This window comes from Hibiscus syriacus, unplaced genomic scaffold (assembly GCF_006381635.1).
Source record: "Hibiscus syriacus cultivar Baekdansim isolate YM2019G1 unplaced genomic scaffold, ASM638163v2 tig00110890_pilon, whole genome shotgun sequence".
Taxonomy (NCBI): Eukaryota; Viridiplantae; Streptophyta; class Magnoliopsida; order Malvales; family Malvaceae; genus Hibiscus; species Hibiscus syriacus.
The window spans coordinates 12,053,021-12,070,312 of NW_024062900.1; the positions used below are offsets into that span (position 1 = coordinate 12,053,021).

The 17,292-nt window shown below is 37.1% G+C and overlaps 2 protein-coding genes across 2 annotated transcripts; one reads left to right on the top strand and one right to left on the bottom strand.

Moving 5' to 3' along the window:
• Positions 1-12,470: 12,470 nt before the first annotated feature.
• LOC120144724 (probable CCR4-associated factor 1 homolog 11) lies at positions 12,471-13,307 on the bottom strand. The gene has a single exon (XM_039158721.1). It carries the CDS (start codon positions 13,305-13,307, stop codon positions 12,471-12,473), a length of 837 nt encoding a protein of 278 aa, XP_039014652.1.
• Positions 13,308-14,286: 979 nt separating this feature from the next.
• LOC120144725 (protein SPEAR3-like) lies at positions 14,287-15,300 on the top strand. Its single transcript, XM_039158722.1, has 3 exons — positions 14,287-14,454; positions 14,544-14,630; positions 15,187-15,300. Exons 1-3 carry the CDS (start codon positions 14,287-14,289, stop codon positions 15,298-15,300), a joined length of 369 nt encoding a protein of 122 aa, XP_039014653.1.
• Positions 15,301-17,292: the final 1,992 nt, after the last annotated feature.

Consider the following 17,292-nt stretch of genomic DNA (forward strand, 5'->3'; position numbering starts at 1 on the left):
GAAGTAGATTCTGGCATACGGAGAGTGTACAATTTTCTCTTAAGGAAAATTTTATTGTGCAGCGATGTGGCCTCGTACAGTTTGGTGAGATGATCCCATATCTCCTTAGCTGTCTTTTTCTCTTCGATGCTTGACAATACTTCATCTGCTAATGCTAGATGAAAGTTTGCCATAACATTCCCGTCCATTTCGATCCATTTGTTGTTATCTGTGAAATCTACCAGCCTTTCACTAATAGCTGCTAGACAACCGTCTTTCCTTAGGACGACCTTCATCTTCAATTTCCACAATGAGAAATTTCTCACATTGAATTTTTCAATATCAAATTTCGTTGCCATAGCTTCTTTTACGGATAGCTCCCATTATTTCACTATCGTGAATAGTCTCTAGAACCTTCAAAGAATGGGTAATAACTTCTTACTTTCTTATGTTGGAGGATCCACCTTTTGGTGGCAACCACAAAGACAATAAGCAGATATTACACACTCTAATCTAGCTCGGATACCAATTGTTGCGGAAGACGGCTATCGGATAGAGCAAAATCGCAACTGATAATTTGAAAAAATAAAGAAAATGAAGATAAAAAGAGACACAAAATTTACGTGGAAAACCCCTAAATAAAATAGGGTAAAAACCACGGGCAATGGTAGAAGAATTTCACTATGAGAAAATAGGAATTACAACTTCTATCGATCTACCAAGGAGAAAACAATGATAATTCTCTCTTGATAAAAAGGGGAAAACAACTCTCAAGAAACTCTCTAAATTCTCTCTAGTATTGGAAGAAAGCTAGAATGCTTTGGGATGGTTTTGAAGCTAAATGGGTTATGGTATTTATAGTTAAAGCTTAAGGACTAATCTTGTAAATACCCTAAAAGTTTAGTGACTAAAGTTTGTAATTTTCCCATTTAGTTTTCAACCATTGTTGCACCTAATTTTGACATTTTATATTTGGTGCCTACCATTGTTGAAAATTTCATTTTTTTTTCAACCTTGCTAAATGCACTTTCGGTGCATGCTTTCAATAAAAAAAATTTAAAAAAGAGAGGTGCTCACCTCACAACCGGAGTTCTTCACCGGTGATTGTGATGTCCATTCGCAAATTCGAACGGTGAGATGATATGGAATACGTGGGCACCAAATACCCAGACCCTGGGTTCCATTTTAAGGGATGCTTTTGAATTAGATGATTACCAGAGAATTGTTGAAATTTTGCATCAAAAGTAGGCTTTTAGTACAAAAACCATCTTCTTTTTTCTTTTAAATTTTGATGGGATTTGATGTTTTAGCTTGCATGAACTAGATTGGGCAATTTTGAAAGAAAGAAATGAGAACCTCTTATAATTCTCTGATTGTTCTTGATCATTTGTTGACACATGGACCAGAGAGTACAACAAAAGAATTCCAGGTTGTTAACATCGAGTGACTATTTTGTGAGAAGAAGAAGAAGAGTCAAACAGTAGGTTGTTGAGTCAGTTGGTTTAACGTGCCACATCAACATTCCGTTACTGTAGTAAGATTTGTTAACGGTTGTAAATGTCGAGTGACCATTTTGTAACAAAAAATAATGTTGGTGAACAAGTTATGACTTTTCAAATATTAGCAGTAAAAACAATCTCTTATTCAAACATTAGTGACCATCGGCGTAGTTTACCCAAAATAAAATAGAGAAGAGAAGAAATGAGCAAAATGGGTAAAAATGGGATTTTCATAGCTTCCCAAAACGTACTTGTTTTGGATTAACTCATTGGGAAAATCACGTAGTGGTCGTAGTTCTGCTGGAATATTGGGCCGTTTCTTTTTATATTTTGTGTAACAACCCGGATATTTTCAAAATAATATTTAATTCAAATTGGAAGTTTTAATTGTGAAAATCGGTAAATTGTGGGGACTAAATTGAAAGATTTTAAAACTTGGAGTTTATTTTAGAGTTAAAGAAAATTCAGGGACCAAGCCCTGAATTTACCCAAGAAAGTTAGGTATGTTATGTTATAAACGTGGTTTTCTGTTTCAAAACAGAAAACCACACCTCAATTGCTCCCAAATTTCCTTCCCCCTACATCGATTTCCGACTTAGATCCCGACGCCGTCCGAATTCCGATCGTTGTTTTGAAATCACCATCGTGTTCGTTATCGAGTCAGGAACAATCCCCTTAAATTAATTAAAGCGAAACACTGCCAAACGTCGGGAATTTCAAGTCAAAGCATCAACGTTTTTTTAGCTCTATCACCGAGAAAATATCAAATTCACCACCGATCGTTGCTCCGTTTACGACACCTCCTGCACCATCGTGTTCCTTGTGCCGTTTCGAGTCCGCCGGTGTCATCCTCGGTCTCATTCGACGGCGGCGCGTGAGGAGGTGAAGCAGTCAAAGATTCGGCCGAGTTGAAATCGAGCTCTCCGCCGTTCAAAAATTTGAACCGATCTTTGTAAGTATCTCGAAATCGCTCAAAATAATTTTTAGAAATTTTTCTGGGATTTTTAGAGCCCCAGATAAGGTCTCACGCGCCACACGCGCCGCCACAGGGAGAGTGGAAGCTGGAAAACCGGTTTAACGGGTTTTGAATCGATTTTGACCGGTTCGAACCGGTTTGACCGGTCTGACCCGGTCTGACCCGAACAACCTGACCCGACCCGTCCGTTGACCCGACCCGACCGTTGACCGTTGACCACCTTTGACCAAAACTTAAAATGTCTTTGACCGACCATTAAACGATCGTTAATCTTTTCCGAGTATACTTATTCTGATAGTTTTCGACGTCCCAAATCCGTTTCCGAAGTCCGTTTCATCAAATTTGAACCCGAATGCCTCCAAATCGATGGTCAAAGTGGTTTACTTTGACTTTGACCAAGAATTTAAATTTTTGAAAAGACATATTTTATGTTTTTCGACGTCCTGATTCCGATTCCGCAATCCATTTGGCCAAATTCAAACCTGAAATCCTCCAAATTGATAGTCAAACCCTGAAAATGCTTATATACTTAAGAATATATCTTTAAACAATTAAGTATGATTTGGGGCTGATAAATTATTATTGTTTGAAGGTACAAGAGACTCTCTGGATCGTTCGACAGCTCGACCCAGCTCTTCTAGATCAATTAAACCACGTGTGCAAGTATTCACCCGTAAGACCCGTAAATTTTATGATTTTAGAGATTTATTTATGTTACCCATAAGTAATATAGTGTTATTATAAAATAGGTTCGAAAACTGTAGCAGAGCGTGGTGAAACCAGCAATCAGTAGATCTACTATTTGAACCTATTATCGAGGTGTGTTCCCTAATTATTACTGAACTATTTTATTGGTTTTAATATGAGGTACACTGAGTTCTTTGGTTACTATTTTATTGATGCACCAATTTAATGTGATGATTTATGGAATTTGTGTCACGGTGCAATTGAACTTTTGGATTGAATTACAATAGTATAGCTCTGATCAAGCTAATAAACAGAATGGGCCTAATGTGCCTCTTGGGGCCCCAAGATACATTAGGTTGGCTTCCCTTGCTGTGGGCTTAGGGTAAGCTATATGGACTTGGACTTACGGGCTTAAGGATACAAGCTCTAAAGCTTATCCTTAGGTTGGCTTTTTTTTGATGTGTGCTTAGAGTAAGCTATATGGAAAATAGTTTTGGAAATTACTGATGGTGTAGAAGAAAAGAGTTTAAACTATGATTTTCAAAAGTTAAACTCTTTTATGAATTTATGAGATTTACTGGACTATGATTTGTTTAATGTACCTATTGTGATTTTAAGGTAATATTGGGACACACTGAGCCTAGCTCACCTTTCGAAAATGTTTTTCCCCCTTTCAGATACTGTTGGTTAGATACATCGGTTCGAGCACTTGGAGGATCAACATATCTCTTGAAGTATATCTGATTGTAATGTTTTATCTTGCTAGTTGACTTTATTTTGGTGACATGGACCTTATTTTAAAGTATCGTATTTTAGGATGATGACACTTTTGCTATTACTGTTCGGTTTATTGTGATTTTGATTTTGAAGACCTGTTTTAAATTAATTTATTACTTATTGGTATTATATTTACAAGTTGGGTTTTGATGGTATAATTTATTTCATGACATTTATAATGTGATTTTACATTGATTGAATAACGGTTTCAGAAAATGTCTTTAAGAATCATAATATGATCCACTAGACTTAGTCGAAACGCATAGGCCAAGTCTAGGGGGTTACATACATTGGTATAAGAGCTTTTGGTTTTTAAACCGCGGACTGTGTATGAGTCCACATTGAAAATACGATTTTAGAAATATTTTACAAAACAAGTTACTAAGGCCATATCACAAGTTAATAAGATTTTAACTGTGTTCGAGACTCCAAGTGCTTGTCTAACCCTAAGTTTTATCTCCTGTAGTAAACTCGAGATCCACCAAAAAAAGAGTGCTAGACGTGGTCGTCGAACTAGCCGTGGACGAGGTCGAGTGGCTAGATTTGCATACCCGATCGATGAGATACGAGTAGATCCCCCACCTCCGATAGGTGATCCTGCTCCTACGACCCCAACGAATCTGCCTCCTGCCGCTGGTATTGGCATGACTACACCGATCATAGGAGCGACCGATATTGAGTAAGAGTCTACCGGAGTTGCTTTGGATGAGAATTTTGGTAGACAATTTCTGCAGTTGATACAGGGAGCAGTCAGAGCTACTGGTGTTGTATCAGAGGTTCCTATTTCACAGACTTTGATTGCCAATGGAGTTAGAACTTTTGGGGGACAGATTGGTGGAGCTCCTACTAAAGCTGAGGATTGGCTCTAGGATACAGAGAGACACATGGATCAGTTGGGTTTAGACTCAACTAAGAGATATCAGGGTGCTATGGCGATGTTAGATGTCAATGGCTACACTTGGTGGGAGTCAGTGACCAGTAGAGTTCCTACCGATCGTTTGACCTGGAATTTCTTTAAGGATTGCTTTTGGAGTCATTTTCTGGGAGAGCGCTACTTAGCTCAGAGACGTCAGCAGTTTTAAGACCTGGTTCAGGGAGACATGACTGTTTCTAAGTATGAGATCGAGTTCTTGAAGTTGCTGAAGTATGGATTTAGTATGGTACCTACTAAGAGAGATCGATGTCGTAAATTTGCCCTTGGACTCAGATACGAGCTGCGTAGGCAAGTTGTAACCCATCAGGATGAGATATTTGATGTGCTGGTGGGTAGAGCCAAAGATGCTGAAGAGGTGGAGGTTTTAGCTTCTGGTAGAGAGCGTGTTGAACAGGAACGATCTAAGAAATTTTCAGGCCCGATGGAGTCATCAGCACAGTCCGGGAAAAGGACTCGTACTTCAGTCCCTCAGAGAAGCAATACACGTTTCAGGCCTGCAGCATCCTCACCGTTAATTGGCAGTCAAGGCGGTTTCTCGTCGTATTATCATGGGTTCCTCTGTGAGTTTTGTGGTAAACAACATACATGAGAGTGTCGTAAGAAGATGGGTCTTTGCTATCAGTGTGGATCTAGTGGTCATTTTCGGAGGGATTGTCCTTAGCTAGCTTCGTTTGAGCAGACCGCTACCCAGACTCCTGTGCGTTCTCAGACTACAGTACAGACCCCAATTAGAGATCGTAGTCAAGGAAAGACTCGAGGATCAGCATCCAGGACAGATAGTAGAGCCCGACCTCAGCAAAATAGAGGGCCAACAGTTTCTGAGGCTAGACAACTAGCTTTGGTTTATGCCACTAGACGTCGGGATGACAGAGATGAGCCTGAGGTTATTGCAGGTACATTTACTATATATTTCATTCTATACTTTGCATTACTGGACAATGGCTCCACTCACTCCTATGTATCGAGCTTGGTATCTCGAAACCTTCAGATTTCGATCGAGAACACTGAAAATAATGTTACGGTTACGAGTTCAGTAGGACAGGCTATATTAGTGAATAAAGTATTTAAGCGTTGTCCTCTGGAGGTTAAGGGAGAAATTTTTCTCGCTGATCTTATGGAGCTTCCTTTAGAGGAGTTTGATCTAATTCTTGGGATGAATTGGTTGACTAAACACAAGGTAAATCTGAATTGCGAGTACAAGAGAGCTACTCTGAAAACTTCTGATGGTCGGACTGTTGTGTTAATTGGTGAACATCGCGGCTATCTCTCCAATATAGTTTCAGCGATGGAAATTGATCGTATGATCCGGAAGGGATATGAGACTTTCATTGCTTGTATTTTGAACACCAAAGGTGCATTGTCCACGATCGAGGAGATTCGTACAGTTAACGAGTTTCCTGATGTTTTTCCGGAGGAGTTGCCTGGTTTACCTCCTGATAGAGAGGTAGAGTTCGAGATTGAGACTTATCCGGGATCTGCACCTATTTCTATGGCACCTTATCGCATGGCTCCAAAAGAAGTTAAGGAGTTGAAGGTCCAATTGCAAGAATTATTCGATCGAGGATTTATCCGACATAGTACCTCACCCTGGGGAGCTCCAGTTCTGTTCGTGAAAAAAAAAGGATGGATCGCTAAGATTATGTATTGACTATCGGAAATTGAACAAGATGATGGTCAAGAATAAATATCCACTACCCATGATTGATGACTTATTTGATCAATTATGAGGAGCTACTGTATTCTCTATGATTGATCTTCGTTCGGGGTATTATCAATTGAAAGTTAAAGGATCTGATGTTGCAAAGATGGTCATTCGCACTAGATATGGTCATTATGAATTCTTAGTGATGCCTTTTGGTTTGACAAACGCTCCAGCAGCTTTCATGGATTTGATGAATCGGGTGTTCCGACCATATTTGGATCAATTTGTGATGGTCTTCATTGATGATATTCTGATATATTCTCGTACTGAGGCAGAGCATGACGAGCATTTGAAGATTGTTCTACGAACTTTGAGAGAGCATCATCTTTATGCCAAACTAAGCAAGTGTGAGTTTTGACTTCAAGAAGTGTCATTTCTGGGGCATATTATTTCAGGGCGAGGTATTCAGGTCGATCCAAGCAAGATTGAAGCTATTGTGAATTGGAAACGACCCAAGAATATCTCTGAGATTCGCAGTTTCTTGGGCTTGGCTGGTTATTATCGACGTTTTGTTGAGGGCTTTTCGATCATTGCTTCTCCTTTGACAAAATTGTTAAGGAAGAATGTGTCGTTTGACTGGGGTGAGGCACAACAGGAGAGCTTTGAGAAATTAAAGGCGGTATTGACTCAAGCACTAGTATTGATTCAACCAGAGTCCGGGAAGGATTTTACAGTGTATTGTGTCACACTTAGGACTCGGCTGTGTTCTAATGCAGGAAAGTAAGGTGGTGGCTCATGCAGCCCGTCAGCTGCAACCGCATGAGTGTAATTATCCTACTCATGATTTGGAGTTGGCAGTAGTAATTTTTGTCTTGAAGATTTGGAGACACTATTTTTATGGAGAGAAGTGTTACATTTTCACGGATCATAAGAGCTTAAAGTATCTTCTGACCCAGAAGGAGCTTAATTTGAGACAGCGATGCTGGTTAGAGCTTTTAAAGGATTATGATTGCGTGATTGATTATCACCCTGGTAAAGCTAACATTGTAGTGGATGCTTTGAATCGAAAGGCGGTAACAGAGTTGAGATCTTTAATGGCCAGGATGAATTTATATGACGATGTCACTCTGTTAGCAGAATTGCAAGTTAAGATGACCTTGGTTGATGAGATCAAGGCTAAGCAGCCCCTTGATAGATCCTTGTTTCCCATCTTTGAACAAGTAGAGCAGGGGACAAATTCAGATTACGTAATTGATCGGGATGAAGTTTTATGCTTTAAAGGTCGGTATTGTGTGCCGGATGATGCTGAGTTGAGGCAGACTATCCTTATTGAGGCTCATAGTAGTCCATATGCTATGCACCCCGGTGGAGATAAGATGTATCAGAATTTGAGAGAGAGGTATCATTAGGTCGGCATGAAGAATGACATCTCGAATTTTGTGGCTAGGTGTTTGACTTGTCAGCAAATTATGGCAGAACATCAACATCCATCAGGTTTGTTACAACCTATCAAGATTCCGGAATGGAAATGGGAGTGTATTACTATGGATTTTGTTACTGGTTTACCTATGACTCCTTCGAAAAAAGATTCAGTTTGGGTGATTTTTGACAGACTTACAAAGTCAGCTCACTTCATTCCTGTGCGGGTAAATTATACTTTGGACAAGCTGGCGAGATTGTATATTTCAGAGATTGTCCGATTACATGGTGTTCCAGTGTCTATTATTTCTGATCGATATCCGAGATTTACTTCGAGATTTTAGAAGGCGCTACATACGGATTTGGGAACAAGATTGGAATATAGTACATCCTTTCATCCACAAACTGATGGTCAATCTGAGAGAGTAATTCAGATTCTGGAGGATATATTACGGGGTTGTGTAATTGATTTTCGTTGTAGCTGGGAGAACTTTTTGCCTTTGGCTGAATTCGTTTATAATAACAGTTACCAGACCAGCATTCGTATGTCACCCTATGAAGAACTCTATGGGCGTAGGTGTCGCACCCCGATTTGTTGGACTGAGTTGCGTGATAGGAAGACTTTGGGACCTGAGTTAGTGCAGGAGACGGAAGACACAGTCAGATTGATCCGTGACAGTCTGAAAGAGGCATTTGATAGGCAGAAATCTTATGCAGATCAAAGGAGGAAGGATATACAGTTTGACGTTGAAGATTAGGTTTTTCTCAAGGTATCTCCATGGAAGAAAGTATTGAGATTTGGACGTAAGGGTAAACTGAGTCCGCGATTTATTGGGCCGTATCGTATTCTGAAGAAAGTTGGACATGTTGCTTATAAGCTTGAGTTGCCTTCACATCTTAGTCGTATTCATGATGTTTTTCATGTGTCTATGTTAAGGCGATACCGTCCAGATCCAGATCACATCATTCAAGTTGATGAGGTAGAGCTGAGACCTGATTTGCCATATGAGTAGAAGCCCATCCAGATCTTAGAAAGAGATGAGCGAGTTCTTCGGAATAGGCGTATTCCAATGGTCAAAGTTCAATGGAGTAATCGAGGCCCCTCAGAAGCTACTTGGGAGACATTGGAGTCAATGGAGGCTTAGTTTCCTCAACTATTCTCATAAGGTAAATTTCGAGGACGAAATTTCTTGTAGAGGGGGAGAATTGTAACAACCCGGATATTTTCAAAATAATATTTAATTGAAATTGGAAGTTTTAATTGTGAAAATCGGTAAATTGTGGGGACTAAATTGAAAGATTTTAAAACTTGGAGCTTGTTTTAGAGTTAAAGAAAATTCAGGGACCAAGCCTGAATTTACCCAAGAAAGTTAGGTATGTTATGTTATAAACGTGGTTTTCTGTTTCAAAGCAGAAAACCACACCTCAATTGCTCCCAAATTTCCTTCCCCCTACGCCGGTTTCCGACTTAGATCCCGACGCCGTCCGAATTCTGATCGTCATTTTGAAATAACCATCGTGTTCGTTATCGATTCAGGAACAATCCCCTTAAATTAATTGAAGCGAAACGCTGTCAAACGTCGGGAATTTCAAGTCAAAGCACCGACGTTTTTTTAGCTCTATCGCCAGGAAAATATCAAATTCACCGCTGATCGTTGCTCCGTTTACGACACCTCCTGCACTCCTTGTGCCGTTTCGAGTCCGTCGGTGTCAACCTCGGTCTCAGTCGATGGCGGTGCGTGAGGATGTGGAGCAGTCAAAGATTCGACCGAGTTGAAATCGAGCTCTCCGCCGTTCAAAAATTTGAACCGATCTTTGTAAGTATCTCGAAATCGCTCAAAATAATTTTTAGAAATTTTTTCGGGATTTTTAGAGCCCCAAAGGAGGTCTCACGCGCCACACGCGCCGCTGCAGGGAGAGTGGAAGCTAGAAAATCGGTTTAACCGGTTTTGAACCGGTTTTGACCGGTCTGAACCGACCAACCTGACCCGACCCGTTCGTTGACCCGACCGTTGACCGTTGACCATGATCGTTGACCTCCTTTGACCAAAACTTAAAATGGCTTTGACCGACCATTAAACGACCGTTAATCTTTTTTGAGTATACCTATTCTGATAGTTTTCGACGTCCCGAATCCATTTCCGAAGTCCGTTTTGTCAAATTCGAACCCAAATGCCTCCAAATCGATGGTCAAAGTGGTTGACTTTGACTTTGACCAAGAATTTAAATTTTCGAAAAGACATCCTGATTCCGATTCCGCAATCCGTTTGGCCAAATTCAAACCTGAAATCCTCCAAATTGATAGTCAAACCCTGAAAATGCTTATATACTTAAGAATTTAGCTTTGAACAATTAAGTAAGATTTGGGGCTGATAAATTATTATTGTTTGAAGGTACAAGAGACTCTCCGGATCGTTCGACAGCTCGACCCAGCTCTTCTAGATCAATTAAACCACGTGTGCCAGTATTCACCCGTAAGACCCGTAAATTTTATGATTTTAGAGATTTATTTATGTTACCCATAAGTAATATAGTGTTATTATAAAATAGGTTCGAAAACTGTAGCAGAGCGTGGTGAAACCAGCCATCAGTAAATATACTATTTGAACCTATTATCGAGGTATGTTCCCTAATTATTACTGAACTATTTTATTGGTTTTAATATGAGGTACACTGAGTTCTTTGGTTACTGTTTTATTGATGCACCAATTTAATGTGATGATTTATGGAATTTGTGTCACGGTGCAATTGAACTTTTGGATTGAATTACAATAGTATAGCTCTGATCAAGCTAATAAACAGAATGGGCCTAATGTGACTCTTGGGTCCCCAAGATACATTAGGTTGGCTTCCCTTGCTGTGTGCTTAGGGCAAGCTATATGGACTTGGACTTACAGGCTTAAGGATACAAGCTCTAAAGCTTATCCTTAGGTTGGCTTTCTTTTTGTTGTGTGCTTAGAGTAAGCTATATGGAAAATAGTTTTGGAAATTACTGATGGTGTACAAGAAAAGAGTTTAAACTACGATTTTCAAAAGTTAAACTCTTTTATGAATTTATGAGATTTAATGGACTATGATTTGTTTAATGTACCTATTGTGATTTTAAGGTAATATTGGGACACACTGAGCCTAGTTCACATTTCGAAAATGTTTTTCCCCCTTTCAGATACTGTTGGTTAGATACATCGGTTCGAGCACTTGGAGGATCAACATATCTCTTGAAGTATATCTGATTGTAATGTTTTATCTTGCTAGTTGACTTTACTTTGGTGACATGGATCTTATTTTAAAGTATCGTATTTTAGGATGATGACACTTTTGCTATTACTGTTCGGTTTATTGTGATTTTGATTTTGAAGACCTGTTTTAAATTAATTTATTACTTATTGGTATTATATTTACAAGTTGGGTTTTGATGGTATAATTTATTTCATGACCTTTATAATGTGATTTTACATTGATTGAATAACGGTTTCAGAAAATGTCTTTAAGAATCATAATGTGATCCACTAGACTTAGTCGAAACGCATAGGCCGGGTCTAGGGGGTTACATTTTGTTCATTTTAATTTGGTTACTGGATTTTATATTAATTTTACTTTAATCCTTTTTCAGTTTTTATGTATTTTGTTTCATTTTCAGGATTTCTCGCAAAACTTGGGGTGGAAAAGCAACAGTCAAAAAAGCTTTATAATGATAATAGTAGAGCAACACTGCAAATTTTGTTTTTCATGAGAGAAGCAAATATTTTGAAATTGATCGTCACTTCAGAAATTGATTCATACGTAGCACATTCCATCTACAGATTGACTGGATGACATTATGACGAAGGCTCTAGAACCCATGCACCATAACTATCTCTTGTTCAAGTTGGGGTATAAAAATATTTTTCAACCATCCAAGTGTTAAAAGTAGTTGAGTTAATTAGCAGTTTATTAATAGTTAATTTAGAATCAGTTAAATTTTTTCTATTATAAATATTGTTGTTTGTAAATTTATTACGTGTGAAATAAGAAAATACATGTGCATATTTTTTCATATCTGCTCATTAATGCGGTTGCTGCCGGAACTATATTGGCTGCTAAATAGATATCGATCTCTTGCTTGATATATTGACTAAATGAATATGCAGTGTTTATCATGCATACAATAGCTGATAAATTGGTACATGTGAAGTTGTATTTTCTATCGGAATCTATACGCTTTTTCTTCTACTTCTAATGAATTGCTGGTGATTGGGTTAGGGTTGCTCTTTAGGTATTTGCCCAGGGCGTTGTTACTTGGATGGAAATCGTATGTTGTTGCAGCTTGGCTACGTGAACATATTAAATTAAAAATTTATATTTATTACATCAAATATTTTGAATTTAATACCGAAAATATCATTTAAATTTTCTTCAATTTCAAAAATTGAATAAAAATAAATAAAATTTTCCATTTAAATTTCATCCACATCAATGCAATCTTAATATTATAAGTAAAAGTAAACTGAAATTGCTAGCAAATATTTATAAAGTCTCATAGACAAAAGAAAATTACAATGAAAACTAAAAGAATTCTCATTCCAAAATTGAAATCAGGCCATACAGTGCAAGTGCAGGTAGCATGTTAGGACTTTGGTTGAATTCAAAAACTCTTGATTTCTTCATCTCCATGAAACACTGAAGTGTAAGCAGACTGTCGGATCCTGCTTGATGGGTCGATCCAGTTAGACGAGTGACATTTAACATTCCCGCCACCTTCTCCAAACCACCAAACAAGCCGAAGAACTTAAACGTGTGTTTGATGTCAAAAATTTTACCACCAAAAATAAAAACCAATTGTCTCATAAAACAATGAATATCAACCGGTAGTGGTCGTTGAGTTAGGATTTTCATCAAGAATCCAAAATCGTAAGCACCATGGAAGGTAAGCCATGTTAAACCTCCAAAACAATTAGAGAACAACCCCGAATTCCACATCAACATCGCAAAATCACTAGATGCAATGCCCTTCTCTCTATTCTTCACAAAGTCAATACCTTGCCGCTTCAGTAATTCAATCGATTCCTTATCACAGTCATCCTCATCAACATCAAAGTCTTTGAAATTAAACTCCCAAACATAGCAACATGCAGTACCAAAATCCGGTAAATTACCCTCGGAGTTTGAAAGGGTTAACCCGAGTTGGATTAACTCTAGCGCATCAACATTGGATTTCATATACTCGTAGTTGATAGCCGGGTTATTTTGTTGGATGATTTGTTTACAGGGTTTAAAGATAGTACCGGGGTATTCGGTATCCACCGAGACGAAAGGATACATAAGAATCGCACTCCTAATCAACGCGAACTCATGCTCTAGTCCATCAGCGAAGACTCGTCTCACAATCACTGGTTTCTTGCGAAGCATCTCCATACTTGTTCTTGTTCTGTTTAGCGAACTACCACGAACGATACTGGTTTTCTAGCTTCTGTTAATGCGATGGACGAACAATAATGTTTCTGACTTTGTAGTGATGAGCCCTACTTCACCGCTAAATATAATTAATTGTTATAATAAGACAGGATTAGGTCATATATATAGATGTTTATTTCGGCTACTTCTTCCTCAAGTAATTGTTATCAAGAAAATATTGAATTAGCTGGCTAAGCGCCACCCAAAGACCCGTATAAATTTTGAACTAGCTGGTGGTTATCAATTTATTTAATTTACTTAATTATTAAAAAAACAAGTTTAAATTATTTTCATTTATTAATAATTATTTTTATTTGTAAATATTACGATATTATTAACCATACATTATATTTTATTAATTGAAAAATTAAAATTTATTTAATAGTTTAATATAGGTATTATTAATATAAGCTTTAATAATACATAATTTAAAAGATACTCTAAAATTAACTCTTCAAAAACTCAAGTTTGACCAAATTAAATAGGAATCAAATTCCTAACATAAGACAGTAACATAATCCAAAACCAAGCTGAACTGCTGGTTCACGTGTAATGGTGATTTTGATCAATGGTTAAATTTATTTAGCGGGATCCTTCTATATAATTTGTTAATTAATTAATCAGTAGTTTTCGTATTAAGGGAACCAAAGTTAGGTTATGTTAAAGTGAAAAGCTCCCAATACAGTTTACATTCTGAGATATGAATAGGTAAGAGAAATCTATTACTCAACTCAATCATAATAAACAAAAGCAGAAAATTCTCTCTCTATATATACGTAATGTACAAAATCTGATCTAGCAGCTTTAAAAGGGGAGGTGGAGATCTCTTTGAATCTTCAGCAGCTGTCTCCTAGATTATAGGAAGCTTTGCTGAAAGAGAAAGCTTGAGATTTTATTTTATTTTATTTTGCACATAGCAGTTGTTTTTGGAGAACCAACGATGAGAAATGACAGAGGTGGGTCGTTGTCTTCAAGTAAAGGCAAGAAGAAGAGTAATTCAGAGAAGCCTAGGCCGCCCCGGAGAGGGCTTGGTGTTGATCAATTGGAGAGGATTTTACACGGAAATATGGCGTCTCCTTGTATAACTTACCCTGGATATTTCAACCACGTATTTTCACTTTTCACTCTGAACTTCTACCATTTTTATGTCTTCCCTAGCCCTTCATATTTATTGGATGATATTTGTGTAAAATGCAGGAAGACATGAGAGTGCAGAATGCTTGTTCATCTTTTTCATATTCATCAACTTCCTTGGCTTCTTATGGTTTCCTCCCCAGCAAGATGGTATGTTTCTTACTTTCTTTGTACATGATTTTCTGTTGGTGATCATCCATTTTCAACTGCTGTATTTACTTTACTAATATATGATGATGTATGTATAATGTACTGCTTTAGAGCATCAATCATGGCTCAATATATATATATATATATATTCTTTCATCATCTCCATCACCATCATCATCATTAGAAATAGCCCTAGATAGTAATTTTCCCAAAAGAAACAAAATCTTCACTTACCTCGTATTGCAGATGGGGCACTGCGAATATTATCAAAGTACTATCATATATGCTGATTCCTTACCTACTACTACAACAAGGTGCATATATACATTTTATGGTATATACATGTATATATATTTATATATATTGCTTAATATGTTTCCAATCATTTGTAACAGTTGGAACACCAGAAATGGCATATTAGACGGTCAATATTTTGCACAACCGAACAAGACCCGACAACTTCTAAATCTAATAGTATGTTGCCATAAACAATATTCTTATATAAATATTGATATGATACACAGATTCTTATACAAATATTTTCCTATACGTACAGGATTCAAAACCAACAAAGATCAAGCAGAGAAGTAACTCAGTGGAACCCAGCAGTCGGAATTCTGAGTCAGGTGATGCACGAGAGCTAGATTTGGAGCTCAGATTGTCATTGTAATATGTAACCTTCTTCTTCCTTAAATACATATAGTATTGCATTATATATATATATATATATTTGTGTGCATAAGTAGTTACTTCTGTGCAATTCTCATACGAGTTGAGCAGGTTGATGGAAGTTGTAGGGGTTTGAATTTCATTTTAGAGGAATCTTGTGTAAAGAAAGGTATATATGAGGATTAAATTCATAATTCTTAATAAATACTTTATTAACTAAAGAAGGTGAAAAAGGAAATAAAAGGCAAAAGATTTAGAAAACTACTTGGTCAATCAAGTACTACTAGGTGGGAATGGATGGTTATCAATTAAGTGGGTTATCTACCCTTTTTTCTGTTCCCACTTTTAATAATTATGTGAATTAATTAAATTTCGATAGAAAATTAACCTCAAGTGCACACTTTTCTGATAATATCGTGAAGGATTATGAATTGTTGCACTCTTTTATAAATTGTCTAGATGAGTGTCGGGTTTCTTTGCGTTTAAATTGGATATGAGTAAAACTTACGATCATGTGGAATAGCACTTAGGAGGTGATAGAGCGTATGAACTTTTCAGTGACCTGGATTACTTATCTACGTCGTTGCATTTGTTCTGCTTCTTTTTCGGTGATCGTCAATGGCATCGCAGGTGAGCCTTTTGTTCCACAGTGTGGTTTGCGTCAAGACAACCCTTTTAACCCTTATTTGTCCCTCATTTGTAGTGAGGGTCATTCAGCCTTATTCCAACAAGCTCAGGACTCAATGAGTCTTCGAGGGGTGCAAATCAATAGTGTCGAAACGTTTTTTTCTTAAAATTGAGATTTTAAAAACCACACCAATTTTTAATTATCTCTTTATGGTTAAATTTTAATTAAAAGTGAACACGATTTAAAAAATCTATCGTTTCGAAAAATTTGGGATTCCTTTTAAATAAAAAGCGTATGGTTCGAGGAGTCGCCACCAATCTTTGATTAGGGTGTGATTGGGCACCCAAAAACATTTTGTCATTTTAAATAAAAATTAATTTTAATTAAAATGACAAGTTGAGGTATGCGTTACCAAAAATCGAGTTTGAGAGTTAGTTACGCGTAGGGAAGGATTAACACCTCCACATCGCCCTAAATCGTTACCTAGTCGATTAATTAATGTTTTTGCAATGAAACTTACAAATTTGAATTAAATTTAGTTCATGATCCCATAAAACAACAATTTATGAATTTTAAAATGAAACTAATAATATTTAATTATTTCATATCGAGAAGAAACAAACCCCTTGTACCTTGAGGCAATCAATTCTTACTCCAATCGAAATAAAGAAATATTACAATTCCATTGTAATACTCAAATGCACCAATATTGATTAAATTAAAATTACCAAGCCTTTTTAGAAAGATAAGAATGTTCGATCATTTAAAAATATCGAGAGCAGATCTTAGATAAGTTCTAACAATCTTTTCTCGAAAAATTTAAATAACCAAACATTTCTTTTTCTTTTGGTTCCGAAATTTTAAATGACGAATCAATTTTTTTAGGTGTCACTTTTGGGATACACTTTTAATTCAAAATCGTCGAAAGCAGCTCTCTAATGAGTTAAGACAAGCCACTCAAAACAATTTTAAATTAAAAGGTATTACCCTTAATCCAATTATTTAATTATGTCGAGTTATGCACATAAGGATAACATACAAATTGCAAAACATAATGACATGCATATCATAAATAAATCATTCTCATACTTGTACATACATGAATTTATCAACTCTCAAAATAAACAAAAACAACTAATTAAAGAAAGCAATCCTAACAATGGACTAAATTGATTAATGCGTTAAAAGAGGGGGTCGTAAGAATAATTTACCCATAATACTTGGAGGACTAAGGAGAGTGTTTACCCTAAAGTTTAATAACACGTTAAAAACCAAAAGTTTGACATTTTCATTGCGCGCGCTTTGCATTCTCTCTTTACACAATCGATCATATATCGTCAGTTGTCTTCATCGACTGATCGTCGT